Below are 15181 nucleotides of genomic sequence, written 5' to 3'. Positions count from 1 at the left end.
CATGCATTGGGAGGCTTCGCAAATTACAGCAGCTCCATCATTTTCAAATGTTGCATGAAAATGTGTTTTCCTTTATCTGTAAAGTAAGTAAAAAGTAGGGAAAAAATACTGAAGACAAAAACCACTGTTTACTACCTTTGGGAATTAAAGCCCAAGGCTGGCTGTTACTAAATGCAGGTTGTCTGCTTTCCGTAGGGCTTCCAAGACGGCCCATGCACATGTTTATAAAATATAATGAATAAAAGAACGTATATATTGACTTTGCCTGTGTGACCCATTACGCTTCAGCCTTCCAGTTCATCGGCATCTGTGCAGCAGTTCCAGGATCTTGGGCAGTCAGGCGCGCAGTATTGGGCGCTCACAGCCCTCACAGACAGTGGCATTTTACTGGTAAAAGGCACCTGCCCCTTGTGAATGGTGGCAGTAGCATGGGCTGGCATTCAGGGAATGCTGTTTTGTTAATAAAAAGTAACCCTTTGTATCTACCTAATCACAGAATTTTTTATAAAAATATATTTTTGGTACCTTTCAGCCTTACAGAGGGAAGTTAACGCACCTGAAGGGTGTTTTGTTAATAAGGTAATACATAGAATATATTTTCTTAAAATTGGACTTTCTGATTTCCTTCGTTTAGCACATTTTTCAAATATTCAGAGTCAAAATCAACGAATACTGATGCCTAAATAAGTTAAACACTGGTACTTTTTAACTTATATTTATTATTGCATCAATGAAATTACAATAGGATTGTGATTATAACCTGGATAGGTCGTGTCTGTTGTCACAGTCCGGAAGGAAAACGAATTGTTTGTCCTCAACCATGTATAAGACTGGTGAAAAATCAACAAAGTAACTTTGCTTGCTTACTAGTCAGATTTTCTTCATGCATGAAAAATGATTTTGCGTTCAGTTTCATTGCATTTGACATTCGAAGTATAAAAAGCGTCTCTTAACAAGGTGATGTGACATGGTGAAAACTTGCAGAAGTGATTGGAAAATCTCTCTTGTGGCTTTTCCATCATTTTTGTAGGACTGTACATTGTTTTTCTGGTTGTCAGATTGTTTTTTTTTTTTAAATACTTGTTTGGGTTTTGGGTTGTTTTTTCTTTTTTTTGCTGTTCTTGTGTCACTCTGTCTTTTGGCCGTCTTTTTCTGTACAAAATTTCATTTTCCTCTACGCTTACTTCAGAGGAAATCTCCACTGATGCTATGAGAATTACCAGGATGCTACTTTGCCCATTTACTCTGGAGCAATTCTAGTCTATATTTTCTTTTTCAAGTGTTCCATCTCATTAGAATCAATATTTTAATGAACCAAATATTTGCTGAATTACTGCTGGAACATGTTGCAGTGAGGAATTGTAAACAACAACAGGAAACTGTAGCAAATCCACCACATTGTTGATTTCAACTCTCTGGGTAAAATGATGACGTATGGATGATTTAGCAAGTTTGTGGATTAAAGAAGCCTGAATTTTGTGGATGCTGAGCACCATCAGCTAACTTAGCTTTTATTTTTAGTTTGATTTCAGTGTGTATTTTCAAACTATTAAATTACATGTAGTGTCTAAACACAGACCTAAGCACTGAACACAGGTAAATCCCATTTCAACTCTTTGACTGTGTTTAGACATGAAAGAATATCTAAGGCAATCAGTCATTTTAGAAAGAATATGTTTATAGTAATATGCGCACTTGCTATCACTTATTATGAATTAGTACTGAATTGATTATAATTTTACATGTTTTCTTGTTGAATCCTTGTTTCCTGGCAGATAACTGTTTCCTAGTAGGTATACCAGTGAATAGTTGCAGATATTTATTGCGTGTATTTTTCATGTGCCCAAATATGTGACAAGACATCCCGGAGAACTGATCCAGTGTAAGAAAGTATGCTGTGGTATGTTTTGGTTTTTTGTTGTTGCTTGGTTGGTTGGTTTGTTTTTGTTTTTGTTTTGGTTTTTTTTGTGGTGGCTACGAACCCTCTTTTGTTGTTGTTGTTGTTGTCAAAATTAAGTGTTTACTTCTGTATTTAGTTTATCCACATGCTTTAGACATATAACCTTCTGGCATAGTATTATTTCAGCAATCCGTTTACCTGATGACAATAGTAAAAGTTGAAAGAGAAAACTTCTACGTGACTTGACACTGAAAAGAAGTTGACTAGATTAGAAAAAAATTGTGAGAAAGATTTTAATGGATTCAATCCACCTTTTCTTTATGCACACGGTATGGCTTTAAGTAAAATATATATAATGATTTCTGCCTAATGATTATGCCTTTTTATTACACATTAGTTTTCTTTTCTTGTGGGGAAATCCGTAGTTAAAACGATGTAAAAGCTGAGCTGATCTTTATCAGAATTCATATGCCTGGAAAAACAGATACTGCCAAACAAAATACTGAATTCCTTTATGAGATGGCAGCTTTTCAAAGACAAGGCCTAATAAAGGGTTAAGGCACCAAATGGGCACTGCCATGAAGTTTATTACCTGTGTTTTCTTTTTGCTTAACCTTTGTCAATCCCCCCCAGAACATAGAGCTCTGACATCTGAACTTCAGATTTGCCCGTGTGTTAGTGGTTGTGTGTACCTGAGACTTATGTCAACGTTTCGCATTCATCTGGCCCTTTGAAAGAAGAGACTTAAGCGTTTATCTTCAGAAAAGCAGTGATAGCTGTTCTAGGCAGACAGAGCACTTTCTTGTATCTCAAAAAAGGATGCCATTCAAGGATGAGTCATGTTGCAGATGTATCTAGATACAGTTTTTCTTCACTGGGTGGCTTAAGTGGCTCTGCATTGAACACACTGATTTTAGATAGCTTACTGTACAGGCACCTTGGGATTTCATTCTCATGCACACAAGTTGTGGCCCATGCCCTTGCCTGGTGTAAGAAGTCTGTTCTCTTTTGAAACCAGTCTCTTGCAGTTGGGTTTTCCTGGATCTGTCATGTAGATACCTACTTTCTTCAGGAAAGACTTCCTTAAACACCATCTAGAGGCTATGTTTAGTCTAGAATAGAAGTTACTGTGTTAGATACAAAAAGCTATTACATGTTACTTAATCAGCTCTGGGTTTAGAAGGTCATGCTAGATGGCCAAATATCTGTTTTTCACCTCTGTTAAAGTTCTATGAATGAGGGTGCTGCTCTGGGTGTGCTGGAACAGAAGAAACTGCAGCTTCTGAAAGCATTAATTGTAGAGACCTTCCCAAGTGGGAAATCAAATTGTCCCAAAAGACCCTACATGATGTAGTTTACCTGTCACGGCACTGATAAGTGTCTTACATCCTGAGACTCAGACAACAGTTTAGTCAAACAATTAAAAGGGTGCATTTACATCCTACTCCTTGCCCAATGAACCAAGAGCTTACCAGACACTTTCTAGCAGAAAAACTAAACCAGCACATCTAAATGACATACTGCTGCTTAATTTAGTTCTCTTTAGAGATTCCCTTTTCTTGCAAAAAGAAAAGTAGGATTTATTCTGTTTACAGTTACATTTTTCTGTACTTTTCAAACAAAGGAGTTACAGACAGATTTTCAAAATAGGTTGACTATATTCCTTTTCTTAATCCACTGATAATTTTTCACATGGTTTGGTTTTGCAATACCTACTACATGAGTCAGGATGCTATAAGCAAAGTAGTTCTTAAAAATACTCTGTCAACAACTCTAGGATTATTAGCAGCACTGAATATAAAACTGGTTCTAAATTTTAAGGTGGCTAAAAAAAGATGGGTATTACTTCATGGTGTTCTCAGCGGTAAGATTTAAAAAAGCTTGCCAGTTAATTTTTAGTTATTTCCTGAGTGCTTAGTTATTTCCTAAGTGTTGTTTTAGTAACTTAGAAAATTATAACTATTTTAAGGGGGTTACATTTTAAATTTAAATAAATGAATTGAATGGCAGGGCATGTCCTATCTGATGGAAGGAAAAGTTGTTCCTTTCCTGCCTGTTTTAAGTAAAGATCAATGTGGCTAAATTAAAAAATTATTTGCTTCCTTTTTGTACCCACATATATTTTCGTGGGCTTTATTTTTAACCTCTTATTGTGTTATAAAGATGGAAAAATGTCTTATAAGTAATATAGCAGGACTAACTCTTGTTCTAGCTGAGTGTCTATTCTTCACCCTTCAGCATCTTAGTTAATCACTGAGCAAAAGGATGAAAAATGCAAACAAGGGAATTTTATACTTCAGTCCACCCAAGACCACAAACACCTTAGGAGCCATCATATTATAGAAAGTATCGGGAAGACCAAAGTCTACTAACTTGATTAGTCTCCTCTGTATAAGATAAAGACAAGAGTCTTCTTACTGTCTTTGTGGAAGTAAATTCTATTCTTTCTGCGTTGGAGTATTTGAAGATGTTTGTATTACAAATCAAAAACAAACAGGGCATTCTGTATGTAAATGGGGAACTGTTGTGACAGGCTGAAACAGCATAAGCACATGTGAAAAGTAGTAATAAAGAGTATTCCTTCCTATACTTGTGCCAATGGGTTAGGAGCAACGTTACCATCTCTTGGCTGCTGTGTCTAGAATAGTGGACGTGTGTGTGTGTGTGTGTGTCCTTTTTTTCTTCTGATTATGGCCTTCCTACATTTCAGAATATTGAAACACAGCAAGAAATAAAATGTTGCAGATGTGTGACATGCATTTGAGTGATATACATTTGAGTAGCGTGAAATCAGAAACTTGTAGAAACCAGTCCTTGCATGGAAAAGCACGGGAATCTTGCCTTATTTCCTTCTGCTAAATTAAAAATAATAATTTTTCTCTAGGAGAGTGTGGAAAACACATTCAGTGACTTCTGTCTTTTGTTAGTAACGAATAGAATTTGTCTCAATATGTTATAGTAACTAACAGTCTGTAAATTTAATACAGAATAATGCCTTTTAGGAAGCAAAACATTCAGATTCTATGTGTCATGATTAATTTCAAATTTTTTTTTGTCAATTTTACAAACTCAGATATGATGTCTACAATGAAAATAAATGAGAAGTTATGCTTGGTAAATAATTTAAAGTGACTGCAGAGCTGTATTATTGAATAGTTAAAGCTATTTAAGATAAAGATGCAGTCTTGACCAAGGTTCTGTAAAAACATTCAATTTCAAGGAATTACTTCAGAAGTTGCATCTTGTTGAAACTCCAAGGCATCGTCACCTATCAAAGTAAAAAAAAAAAAAAAAAAAAAAAAAAGAAAAGTTTTCTAATATTTGTTTGAGAAACGTGAGTGCTTATATCTTTATAAGAGCACTTAGCTATGCATTTATAGAATGTACCTGTAATATACATTTCTTGACTTCTATGAAAAACGCAGGGTTTAAGCAACCTAATGTATTTTATTGATATGTTTTCTTTCCAAAGTAGTCTTTGTGTTGAATTTTGTTTCCTTCTGTGATATCATAGTATATGTATTAATAGAATTGTTGCCTTTGGGTTTGTTCAAGCCAGAAATCTGAATACCTTGAGAATCATGTTTTGTTTTTCTAATGTAATATGTCTGTATAGTCATTCAAATTCATGTGAGAGTTATTTGAATGTAACTTTATTTGAACTATACCTTTAAATATTTTGTTTGTTGTTTAAGCTGGGATGATAGTTTAAAAATCACCTCTTCTTCCCCTCCCCCAACTTTTTTTCCCCTGTAAAGCTTACTAACTTGCTGGGTATTTTAATTTGTTCCTTCTTTTCTCAGCTCTTGAGGCCAGGAAACAATTGTCACATTTAAATCAGTCAAAGACGTAGCTGGTGATGAGCTAGAGTAAGGCTAAGGAATTGAGAACACATCCCGCATTCCACCATCACATATAATTCTTCTCAGTTCTATTGTGACTGTTGTGATGGATTGACCCTGGCTGTACACCAGGTGCCCACCGAAGCTGCTCTGTTGCTCCCCTCCTCAGCTGGACAGGGGAGAGAAAATACAACAAAAGGCTTGTGGGCTGAGATAAGGACAGGAAGATCACTCAGCAATTACTGTCATGGGTAAAACAGACGACTCAGGAAAATTAATTTAATTTATTACTAATCAAATCAGAATAGGGTGAGAGATAAAACCAATGTTAAAACATCTTCCCCTCACCTTTTCCTTCTTCCCAGGCTCAATATCACTTCTTCAACATGGGTACTTCCCACAAGCTACAGTTCTACACAAAGTGCTCCAGCATGGGTACCTTCTACAGGGCACAGCCCTTCAGGAGCAGACTGCTTCAGTGCGGGTCCCTTGGGGGGTCTCAAGTCCTGCCAGCAAACCTGCTCCAGCGTGGGCTCCTCTCTCCATGGGGCCACAGGTCCTGCCAGGACCCTGCTCCAGCGTGGGTATCCCATGGGGTCACAGCCTCCTTCAGGCATCCACCTGCTGCAGTGTGGGGTCCTCCATGGGCTGCAGGTGGAGATCTGCTGCACTGTGGACCTCCATGGGCTGCAGGGGCACAGCCGGCCTCACCATGGGCTGCAGGGGAATCTCTATTCCGCCACCTGGAGCACCTCCTGTCCCTCCTTCTTCTCTGACCTTGGAGTCTGCAGCGCTGTTTCTCTCGCACGTTCTCGCTTCTCTCTCCCGCTGCTGCAGTTGCTGTTGCACAAGGGTGTGGTTTTTTTTTTCTCTTCTTGACTACATTATCCCCGAGGCTCTACCACCATCACTGGTGGGCTCAACCTTGGCCAGCAGCAGGTCTGTCTTGGAGCCGGCTGGCGTTGGCTCTGTTGGAAATGGGGGAAGCTTCTAGCCGCTTAGCATCTTCTCACAGAAGACGTGCCTGTAGCCACCGCACCACTAAAACCTGGCCACACATGGGGTTTTTTTGCATGTAGAAAAGCTTGAATAGTTGGGACCTACAATCTTGTAACATCTGTAGACTCAGTGCAGGTCATGTCAGTGTTCTTTTTTTTGTTTGTCTCTTCCTTTCTCCAACTGTAAAATAAGGTTTCTAATGGTTACTAGCTTTGGAAAGAATCTTGAGATTCTCAAAAGTAATTTGAGATTAAATACCTACCTAATACAAACTGCTGTTATGTTAGTAGCAACAGAGCAGGATTATTGGGTTTTTTATGATGCTTTAATACAAATCATCATATTAGTGAGAGGAAAATAAAATAAAATAAAGAAGAAATTGAACTAGTGAATTTCTTTTGCAGGTTCTTTCATGTTGGTGAATACATCTGGGAGATTTGCAGGACAGAAAGCTCACCTCCTGCTGCCCCATCTGAAAGAAAATGATACGCATTGTATTGATTTCCACTATTATGTTTCAAGCAAGAGTGGATCTAGCCCTGGCACTTTGAATATATATGTGAAAGTTAATGATGGTCCTATTGGTAGTCCAGTCTGGAACACATCTATCACTGCAACTTGGAACAAAGCAGAACTGGCAATTAGCACTTTCTGGCCCAATTTTTATCAGGTATGTTTTACTTTTTGTGAAATTTTGTTTCTCATAATAGCCACATTGTTATTAATCATCATTTTGATTTTAAATGAAAGTATCTTTCAGTATATTCTGTTGATATTTATCTTACTCATATTTTTGTAGATGATGCTACATTTTTTTACGTGTTTATATATTAATATTTACATATGTTTATAGAAATGTATAAAATGTATACACACACACACACGCTTTAAATGTGGATGAAATAATTATATTGAAACAATTTAGAGATTTTGCCATTGATTTCAGTCAATTACCTCTGTTTCTCTACAATAAATTCACTTATTCTTTCAGTTCATTAGGGATGCTGGAACTGATTGCCAATAGATTTTATTGCAGTAGATTCTTCAAGTTTTATTTACATCAGCAATACTTGTTGCTTTATATCCAGCAGAATCCTTTGAATCTTCAGTTTGAGTCTTCAGCTGGAATACAGTATTTGTTCTGTCCAGTAGTAGTCATAAATATATAAGAGTAGCTATCATAGCAATAGGCTATTGCATCCTAAAGATTTAGGGAGAATTTAACTTGACAGCTCCTTAGAGTGCTGCTTTTATGTAGGAAAGCTTACAGATTATACAGTTGTTTACTGTTGTATAGTGGTTCAACAGTTTTTCTCCTTCTTCCCATGGAAATACTGTCTATGTCTCCACAAGCAAGAAATTTGGTGTAGTAAGAGCAGACCAGTGGATCAAAGGTGTTATTGAGGCTTCTCTCATCTTCGCTTGTGGTTTGGAAATTTTGATTTGGATTTTATTGGGTCCCCTGTGCTGAGCATTGTCACCATACTTTATGGATTGAAGCTTTCTGAATAAAAGCTGTCCCAAAGATGGGGGTTCTTTGACTGTAGACCTATGTTTTCATTCCAGATTGTCATTCCACAAGGTGACAGCATCTCAATTTCTACATGAGTGCTCTGACTATCAGTGGCAGAGCCTTGGTTTTGTTCCTGCGTGTGTTGCTCAGGGTGACCAGGTGTTTGCTGTCCCATCATACTCTCATTATGAATTTGGCACTGTCCACTGCAAGGTGCTCTAGAGAGTTATGGTAGACTGCAGCAGCTGATCTGTGTGGAAGTCTCAAGTGAAGTGAAGCCTTTCCTTTTGAACCCTTTTTAAGGAAAAAAAAAAAACAAGCTGAAGACCTTTCTGGAGTCTTTTGCTCTGTGATTGGCTCACCCACAAGGGACAGAAAGTCCCGGTCCAAAAGACTAATTTTTAGTGCCAGGATCATCTTGTCCTTTAAACAGGGCTACCTGGCAGTGGATGCAAAACTTGCAGACCCAAAAGAGCACACTCATTCATTTCCTCTTGCCTCTGATAGTGTGTTTCTAGGTTGTGCAGGGGGTATTGACAGGGTCCGCATTTGCATCTGTGCTCTGCCCAAGGTGAATAGGAATTCCTACAATTGCATTGTCAGGGATTCCTGGAGGGGATTCACGGTAAGTTTATGGACACCTCAGCAAACTTCACTGGGAGGACTCATGATGGGAATCTCTGATAACTGGCCATGTACTCAAAGAAGAAATACTGGCACCTTTTCCAGAAGAGCAGGCATATTAGCAGAGGTGAGGTTAACTGTGTACTACCGACCTGTCTGGAGCATGAGGCTGTATCCTGTTCACGGAGTTCAAGCTTGGCTTAGCCATACCTTTACATCTTGCATGGTGAAAGGGCAGGATGTATTTTGACGCTTGTCAGAGTTTAAGGAGTGTATGGATGACACTCTTTAGTCTTATGGTTTAGTTTTAGGTAGTCCTGCAAGTAGCAGGGAGTTGGACTTGATGATCCTTACGGTTCCCTTCCAACTTGAGATATTCTATGATTCTATGATGTTACTTCAAGACTGTGGGCCCCACATTACTGATCTCATGTCAGTGTTGAGAATACCTTCCGGTGATGCCGAAGAGCCTTTCTATTGTGGCTGAAATGAGGACCGGTCTGTGTCATTAGTCTCAGTAGATGGTGAGAGAACAGAACATCTCACAGACGATGTCATGGCTGACATCAGGTATAACTCTGGGTGATTTGTAGTATGGGATCTACCGGAGGGGTTTGTGAGTGTGCTGCATGGTTCAGGAGTGCTATGTAGTGTGTGCACTTCTTGCAAACACTGGGTGAATATGTGACTGTCGCTCATGCCTCAGTCTGTACTGTAATGTCTTCATCTGGGTTTGGAGTGAATCAGTAGAGGAGTTTCTGATTTCCTTTCTTCTGAAAGGAATCTGTTTTTTATGGCACAGAATTGCTCTGTGAACCAGAACTCAGTTAAGATGAGGATTGTGCTTCAAAATGTCACTCTAGCTCTGAACCAAAATGCTGATGTGGACAGGGGAATTTTAATAGAAGCAGCCTTGACTCTGACTAGTAAATTTAAGCTAAGTTCACATGTTAAAGAAAATACAGGCAGGCTCTGACCATTTTAAATGTTATCAATGTTAGTAATATTCTGTGTCAGATTTCTAACAATGATACATCTAACTGATATCTGAGTAACATGCATATTTGGCCATAGAAATAGAAAGATAACCTTTCTGGTGCACTTTATCCTCGAGACCTATCATGTAGACTTTTCACCCTTATTCGTAGGTGAACCCTTATGTGCTTGGATAGTATACTGCAGTTTAACAAATTACCGTGCATCAGCTAATATATAATAGACACCAGAGTCTGTCTGTAATGGATTCCATGTGCTCTTTGCCTCTTGAAATATAGACATTTTTACGTAATCTTTCTTTCACTGAGGAGTATAGTAAGTAATTTTCTTTTCATTTGCGGGATATGGTCTGAAATAATACCTGGTTAAGTATTGCAATTTAGCTAATGTGCCAGAATGTCTTATGCTATAGTCATATCTGTGGCAGTCCAAGGAATCAGTGTAGAATAATGTAGCTTCACTGGTTTCACTGTAGATAAGCTAATTTATTCTTGAGGAATCTCGGTCTCCATTTTGACAGCTTATGGTCATTTGTCTCCATTTTGGTTGCCTCCATCCTCTCAGGCATCTGTGGTGCAATCTCCTCACTCACCCAGTGACACTTACAATTTCTCATTGTTTCTGAACTCTTTTCATCTGTTTTGCCACTTTTTCTTTGTCACAGAGTCTGTTTCGGGGGGAGGCAGGAACTTAGCTGGAAGCAGCTGGGAAAAGGGCAGGAAGAGGAGAGAGGGTGTGTATGGGTCTTGTGAGAATCTGTGTCCGATTTAGGTGAGAGCTCAGATGACTACATGTATGGTGGGAGAAGGCAGAGGACCCACCTGACAGGTGTCTAGCACCAGTTCTGTTTTCTACACTGCTATTCATTTGATTCCAAACTCAAACCTCTTTTGGCACAAATCCATGAGTTTCTCACATAACCTCCAAAATGTACAAGACTTCCTCCCAGGGATTTTCTGAGGCCATCTGATATTATTTAACAAGGTGTAGAAAAGGCCACCAAGGTGTATGAAGGTTGGTAGTTTCCTGTTGAGTAATCTTCAGGAAGAGTCTCAGCATTAGTAGATGAAGGGACAAAGCAATGTAATCACGTGATTTTCTTTGTTGTGTTTTAAGTCACATAGCCATACCCATCTGCATGTTTGAGAATGCCTTATAATTCCCTTCTATTTATAGGACACCTACAAATGTGTCTAGCTGCAAATGAAACCACAATGTACTACAGAACTCTAAGACAAATTATATTATAACATTTCAGAGTTATAATATTTATACAATTCAGGATGCTTAAAAACACAGTGGTGTTGGTCTGTTTTGCTGTTGATTCATGAAAAACATTGGCTAAATAACTCCCACTAATGGTAGCTGACTAGAAATTAGATGGTGTAGTGTGGAGTGAATTTTAATCCAGCTTCTAAAGATTTATTTGTTTAAACCACGTACTATTAACACATATATGCAAAGCGTTCAAAAGATTTAATAATTAACAGTATTTTATTATTGTAGCACTAGTAATGCAAGCTTGTTAATACCTTTCATGTTGGGTTTCCATTTAGAATTGACTCTTTAGAAGTACAGTCTTTGGACAAAGTAATTTACTTCTTTTAGTATACACTTTTCTTTTTACAGGGTGTAACTATTTGTGTAGGTTTCACCCCATATGAAAGCTGTACTACTTATATAAATCACAATGATAACCTGCAAGTAACAACACTAATTGAATTTAATTACTGCTTATTTAAACTTAAATTGTCAAGTATTTTGGTGATTAAGGATATACTTAATTCCATAATTAATGGTCTTCTAAGTGCTACTACTTAACATTTGCCTTTGACTTTAGGGTATGTCTACATGGCAGTCCCATTGCTGATTACATATAGTTGCAGGAACATGGGTTCAAGCTGCCAAACACCTTCTGAGGGTTGAAGGTAGCTGGCACAGCTTGTTCTTTCCTGCTGTGCCTTCCTGGTCTCTGAGCTATTTGTGTCAAAGTAGCTGGGATATTTCTACAGGAGCTAGTCTTGTTTTCTGTATTATAAAGTCCCTTTAGGAGCACTCCCCTGAGGGAGCATTGGCTTCCTCTTTTTATCGTTGGTCACAGGAGAAATTATTTTCTTTCTGAGCTATTGTCTACTTGGTGCATGGTAAGCAAGAGCATCAAGGAGTTTATCATCCCATTAGAGACAGCCTGCAAACAAAACAAGCCTTTGCATAATTGCCAAGACCTTCACCCTCCTCCTTACTTGTATAGAATTAGGATGTACATGGAAAAAGAGGATTAAATGCTATGTAGGCTTTTATGGGTAGTGGTGAGCTCATTTTTAGAATATTGGCAAGCAGTTTCTGCAGGTTTAGAGGCTCTAAAATTGATGCTTTGAGATAAAAGTCAGTCCTGAAAAGGCTGCTCCTCTAGTGAGGAGAGGGTGGGGGGGTTTTTTGGGGTTTGTTTTTATTTTCTTAAAAGTTTTGATTATTTTTCTTTTCCTCATTTGGATCTTTTAGTAGGAGCAAAATCTGCTGATTTCAAGGTTGTTTTGTTATTTTCTCTGGAGGGTCAGGGGAAGTATTTATTTTTCTTTTTTCACCCTAGACAGACCAGAACAACTAGTAGTATTTAAAATCTATTTTCTGTTTTAAAGTTTTGAAACTTTACAATATGCAAAATGCCACTACTGGGCTGAGCCTGGCGAGCTTGCGTTTTCAGCTCCTAACCCTGCAAGCAAGCAAATTGGCACAGCACCATCCCCCTATCAGTTTTTATATTTTGAATTATTTGCTTTGTACTTTGCTGGGAGTCAGGCATGGCAGCAGTGAGCTGAAACAAATCTTGATTAAATAAAGCAACAAACACTACAGTTTTAAAATCCAGAAATGGAGTTGAAAGGATTAAAAATAGCTTCCTGTGGAGTAACGCTGTTCTCTATGCCACTGCATCTTCTTTAAACATAAATTGCTATGTAACTGGAATGAGAAAATGGGATAAGAGCCTGGCAGGTAATTCCTGATCTTTTTTAGTAAGGACACAAAGGAGTTACATGGTATCACTTCACACTGAGGTGAGATTTACCCTTTACCATTCTGACACTTTCCCCTGTAAATTAGGAGTTTAGGGAATGAAAAGCAGAGCATCCAACCTACCTTTTCAAATCTGGACTTAAACTTCAATTTGTTTCATAACCTGCTTTGTACATGCTTTGCTTGAAGTTTGGCTCATGCTATGTACTTAAGTCATCAGCTAGGAAGGAGAATTAAGCTCCTCATGCAGCAAAGGTCAGGCTCACATTCTGATGTGTTGTGTGTGTTGCCTTCAACTGCACGCATACGGTTCCTGAACTGCACTTTGAACTCAAAAGAAACTTTGAAATGCATATTGCAATTCGAATCACAACCCTGTGTCAGGCATCTTAAATAGTTCTTCTTCATTGAACTGGGTGATTTGGGAATAGTTATTTTGAGAAGGGTGCACCAGGGCAGACTGCATACCTACATTTAAAAAACTCAGCGGGCTAAAAATGGCCAAGAGTAAGCAGGCGTGTGCTTTTTGTCGTACGCACAAGGCTTTGTTATTTTCTCCTGTCCCTTGTTCCCAAGAAAGCTTCTGGGCATTCAGTAGAGAAAGGTAAGACAATAGCTGGTTTAAAAACAGAGAAGAAAAAGATTTAATAAGCCTTAATGTCAAGAGCTCAGTTTTCGGTGTTGCTCACCTCTAAGAGGTTTCTTTGGAATCTCAGGTTGGCATCAACCACCAAAAAGTTGATTAATGTGCTTGAGTGCACATGTGAGTGCCAAATGGTAGTTGTGTAGGAGTAAGAGGTGGGGAGTGAAACAGCATAAGGCAAATTTCCAGTCAGGGTGGCCTGATCATGTTTTGGTTAGCCCAGGTCAGGAACCTCCCTTCTTGTGGCTCTGGCGAGGCAGCAGTTGCTGTGATCGTGCCCCACTGATGAAGCACGCAGTAGTAGGACAAGTCCAAAGGGAGAAAGAGCTCAACCCACAGGGGTGCAAAACGTTGCCAGTTTTCTAGAGGGAGCCTGTTCCCAACACCTTGTAAAATACAGTCAGAGAAAGGTGGTAAGACCCGGCAGGTGGAGGGGAGAGTCAGTGCCTGTTGCGGGCAGCGACTGGTCCATCACTGCACACTCACTGGGGCTGCTGGCAAGCAGGACTGCAGCCTGACGTTAAGCAGCTTTCATCCTACTCCTTTCTCCTTCTTGTTTTTTGCAAAGTTCTATTTTTAAGTCGTGTGAAGTAGAGAGTGTTTATATTAGGTACAATCCACCTTTTGACTAAAAGCGTTGTAATTTTGCAACAACAAAGGCAGGAATTCATGGAGTGAGGTTGTGCGGCAACAAAAGCTGTTTATTTCTATTGTTCTTTGGAACAGCCAAGTTATCTTGGGCTGCACATTTTCAGCAGTAAGCATTTACGTTGGTGAGCAGACCTCCTTTCTTTGTTCTTACGTAGCAAGGGGAAGTGGCAGGAATGAAAAGCTAATTTTGCTCTTCAGTGAAGCAGGGAGACTCGGGGACAGTGCGGTGCTAAGCTGCTTCTCTGGTTCCTGTTTGGCAGCCCTATGAGGGAGAGAATGGTGTAAAACAGCTCTCCGGCCAATGTTCCGCAGAGCTTTTCCTGAGCAAATGAATTCAGTGTTTTAACCAGTTGTTTCCTGACTGATAAGGTGGTGGAATAATAGGTGAAAAATCCAAGGGCTGCCCAGCCTGACAGAGCTGGAGTGTCTCTGTTTCCCCTGTGGTTTTTTATGTTGCCTGCAGGTATTGCGTCAGCCGTGAGGAAGGGCAAAGTTTGGAGGTGGGACTAAAAATGTTAACTCTAACAAGACAAGCAACTTTCCAAATGTGAAACGGTGGGGAAAAAAAGGGACATGGAATATGTTTCCATGTTTCATTTGTAGTGAAAAACTAGCAAAACTGATCCAGGTTTGTGTATATTCTTGACAGCCCTAATATAAGCTTTTCAATGAATAAATGAGCTACTAGAAGTGTTTCTAGGTTTATTCCTGAGTACGTTCTTACAGTGTGCAGCACACTTATTAGGACTTTCAGAAATGTGTCATGTGTAGGATCAAATTAATTCTTTTAGTGTAAAAATGGAAAATGATTAGTTAGATACTTTAGTCCATAATCTTCATTTATTAATTTTAATAAAACAAAATACTGGATTTGGATACAGCAGTTGATAGTATTTCACAGCCTGTGAACAGAATGGAAGTTATATTATTGCACTTGAAAGAGGTGTTGTTTTCTTGAATATATGAAGTAAAATGCCCATCAGTGGTGTCTCTTTGGC

General features: G+C 38.9%; 1 protein-coding gene across 18 annotated transcripts in view; it reads left to right on the top strand.

Moving 5' to 3' along the window:
- Nucleotides 1–15181, top strand: part of PTPRM (protein tyrosine phosphatase receptor type M) — a 471207-nt gene that overhangs the window by 144765 nt on the left and 311261 nt on the right. For all 18 annotated transcript variants that reach the window (XM_065053179.1, XM_065053178.1, XM_065053173.1 and 15 more), the window contains exon 3: nucleotides 7146–7411. In XM_065053179.1, the coding sequence (XP_064909251.1) occupies nucleotides 7146–7411 (266 nt within the window). The remainder of the gene's footprint in view (nucleotides 1–7145; nucleotides 7412–15181) is intronic.

This window comes from Columba livia, chromosome 2 (genome assembly GCF_036013475.1).
Source record: "Columba livia isolate bColLiv1 breed racing homer chromosome 2, bColLiv1.pat.W.v2, whole genome shotgun sequence".
Taxonomy (NCBI): domain Eukaryota; kingdom Metazoa; phylum Chordata; class Aves; order Columbiformes; family Columbidae; genus Columba; species Columba livia.
Note: the sequence above shows the minus strand (reverse complement) of the source record. Positions and strands in the feature narration are given on the sequence as shown.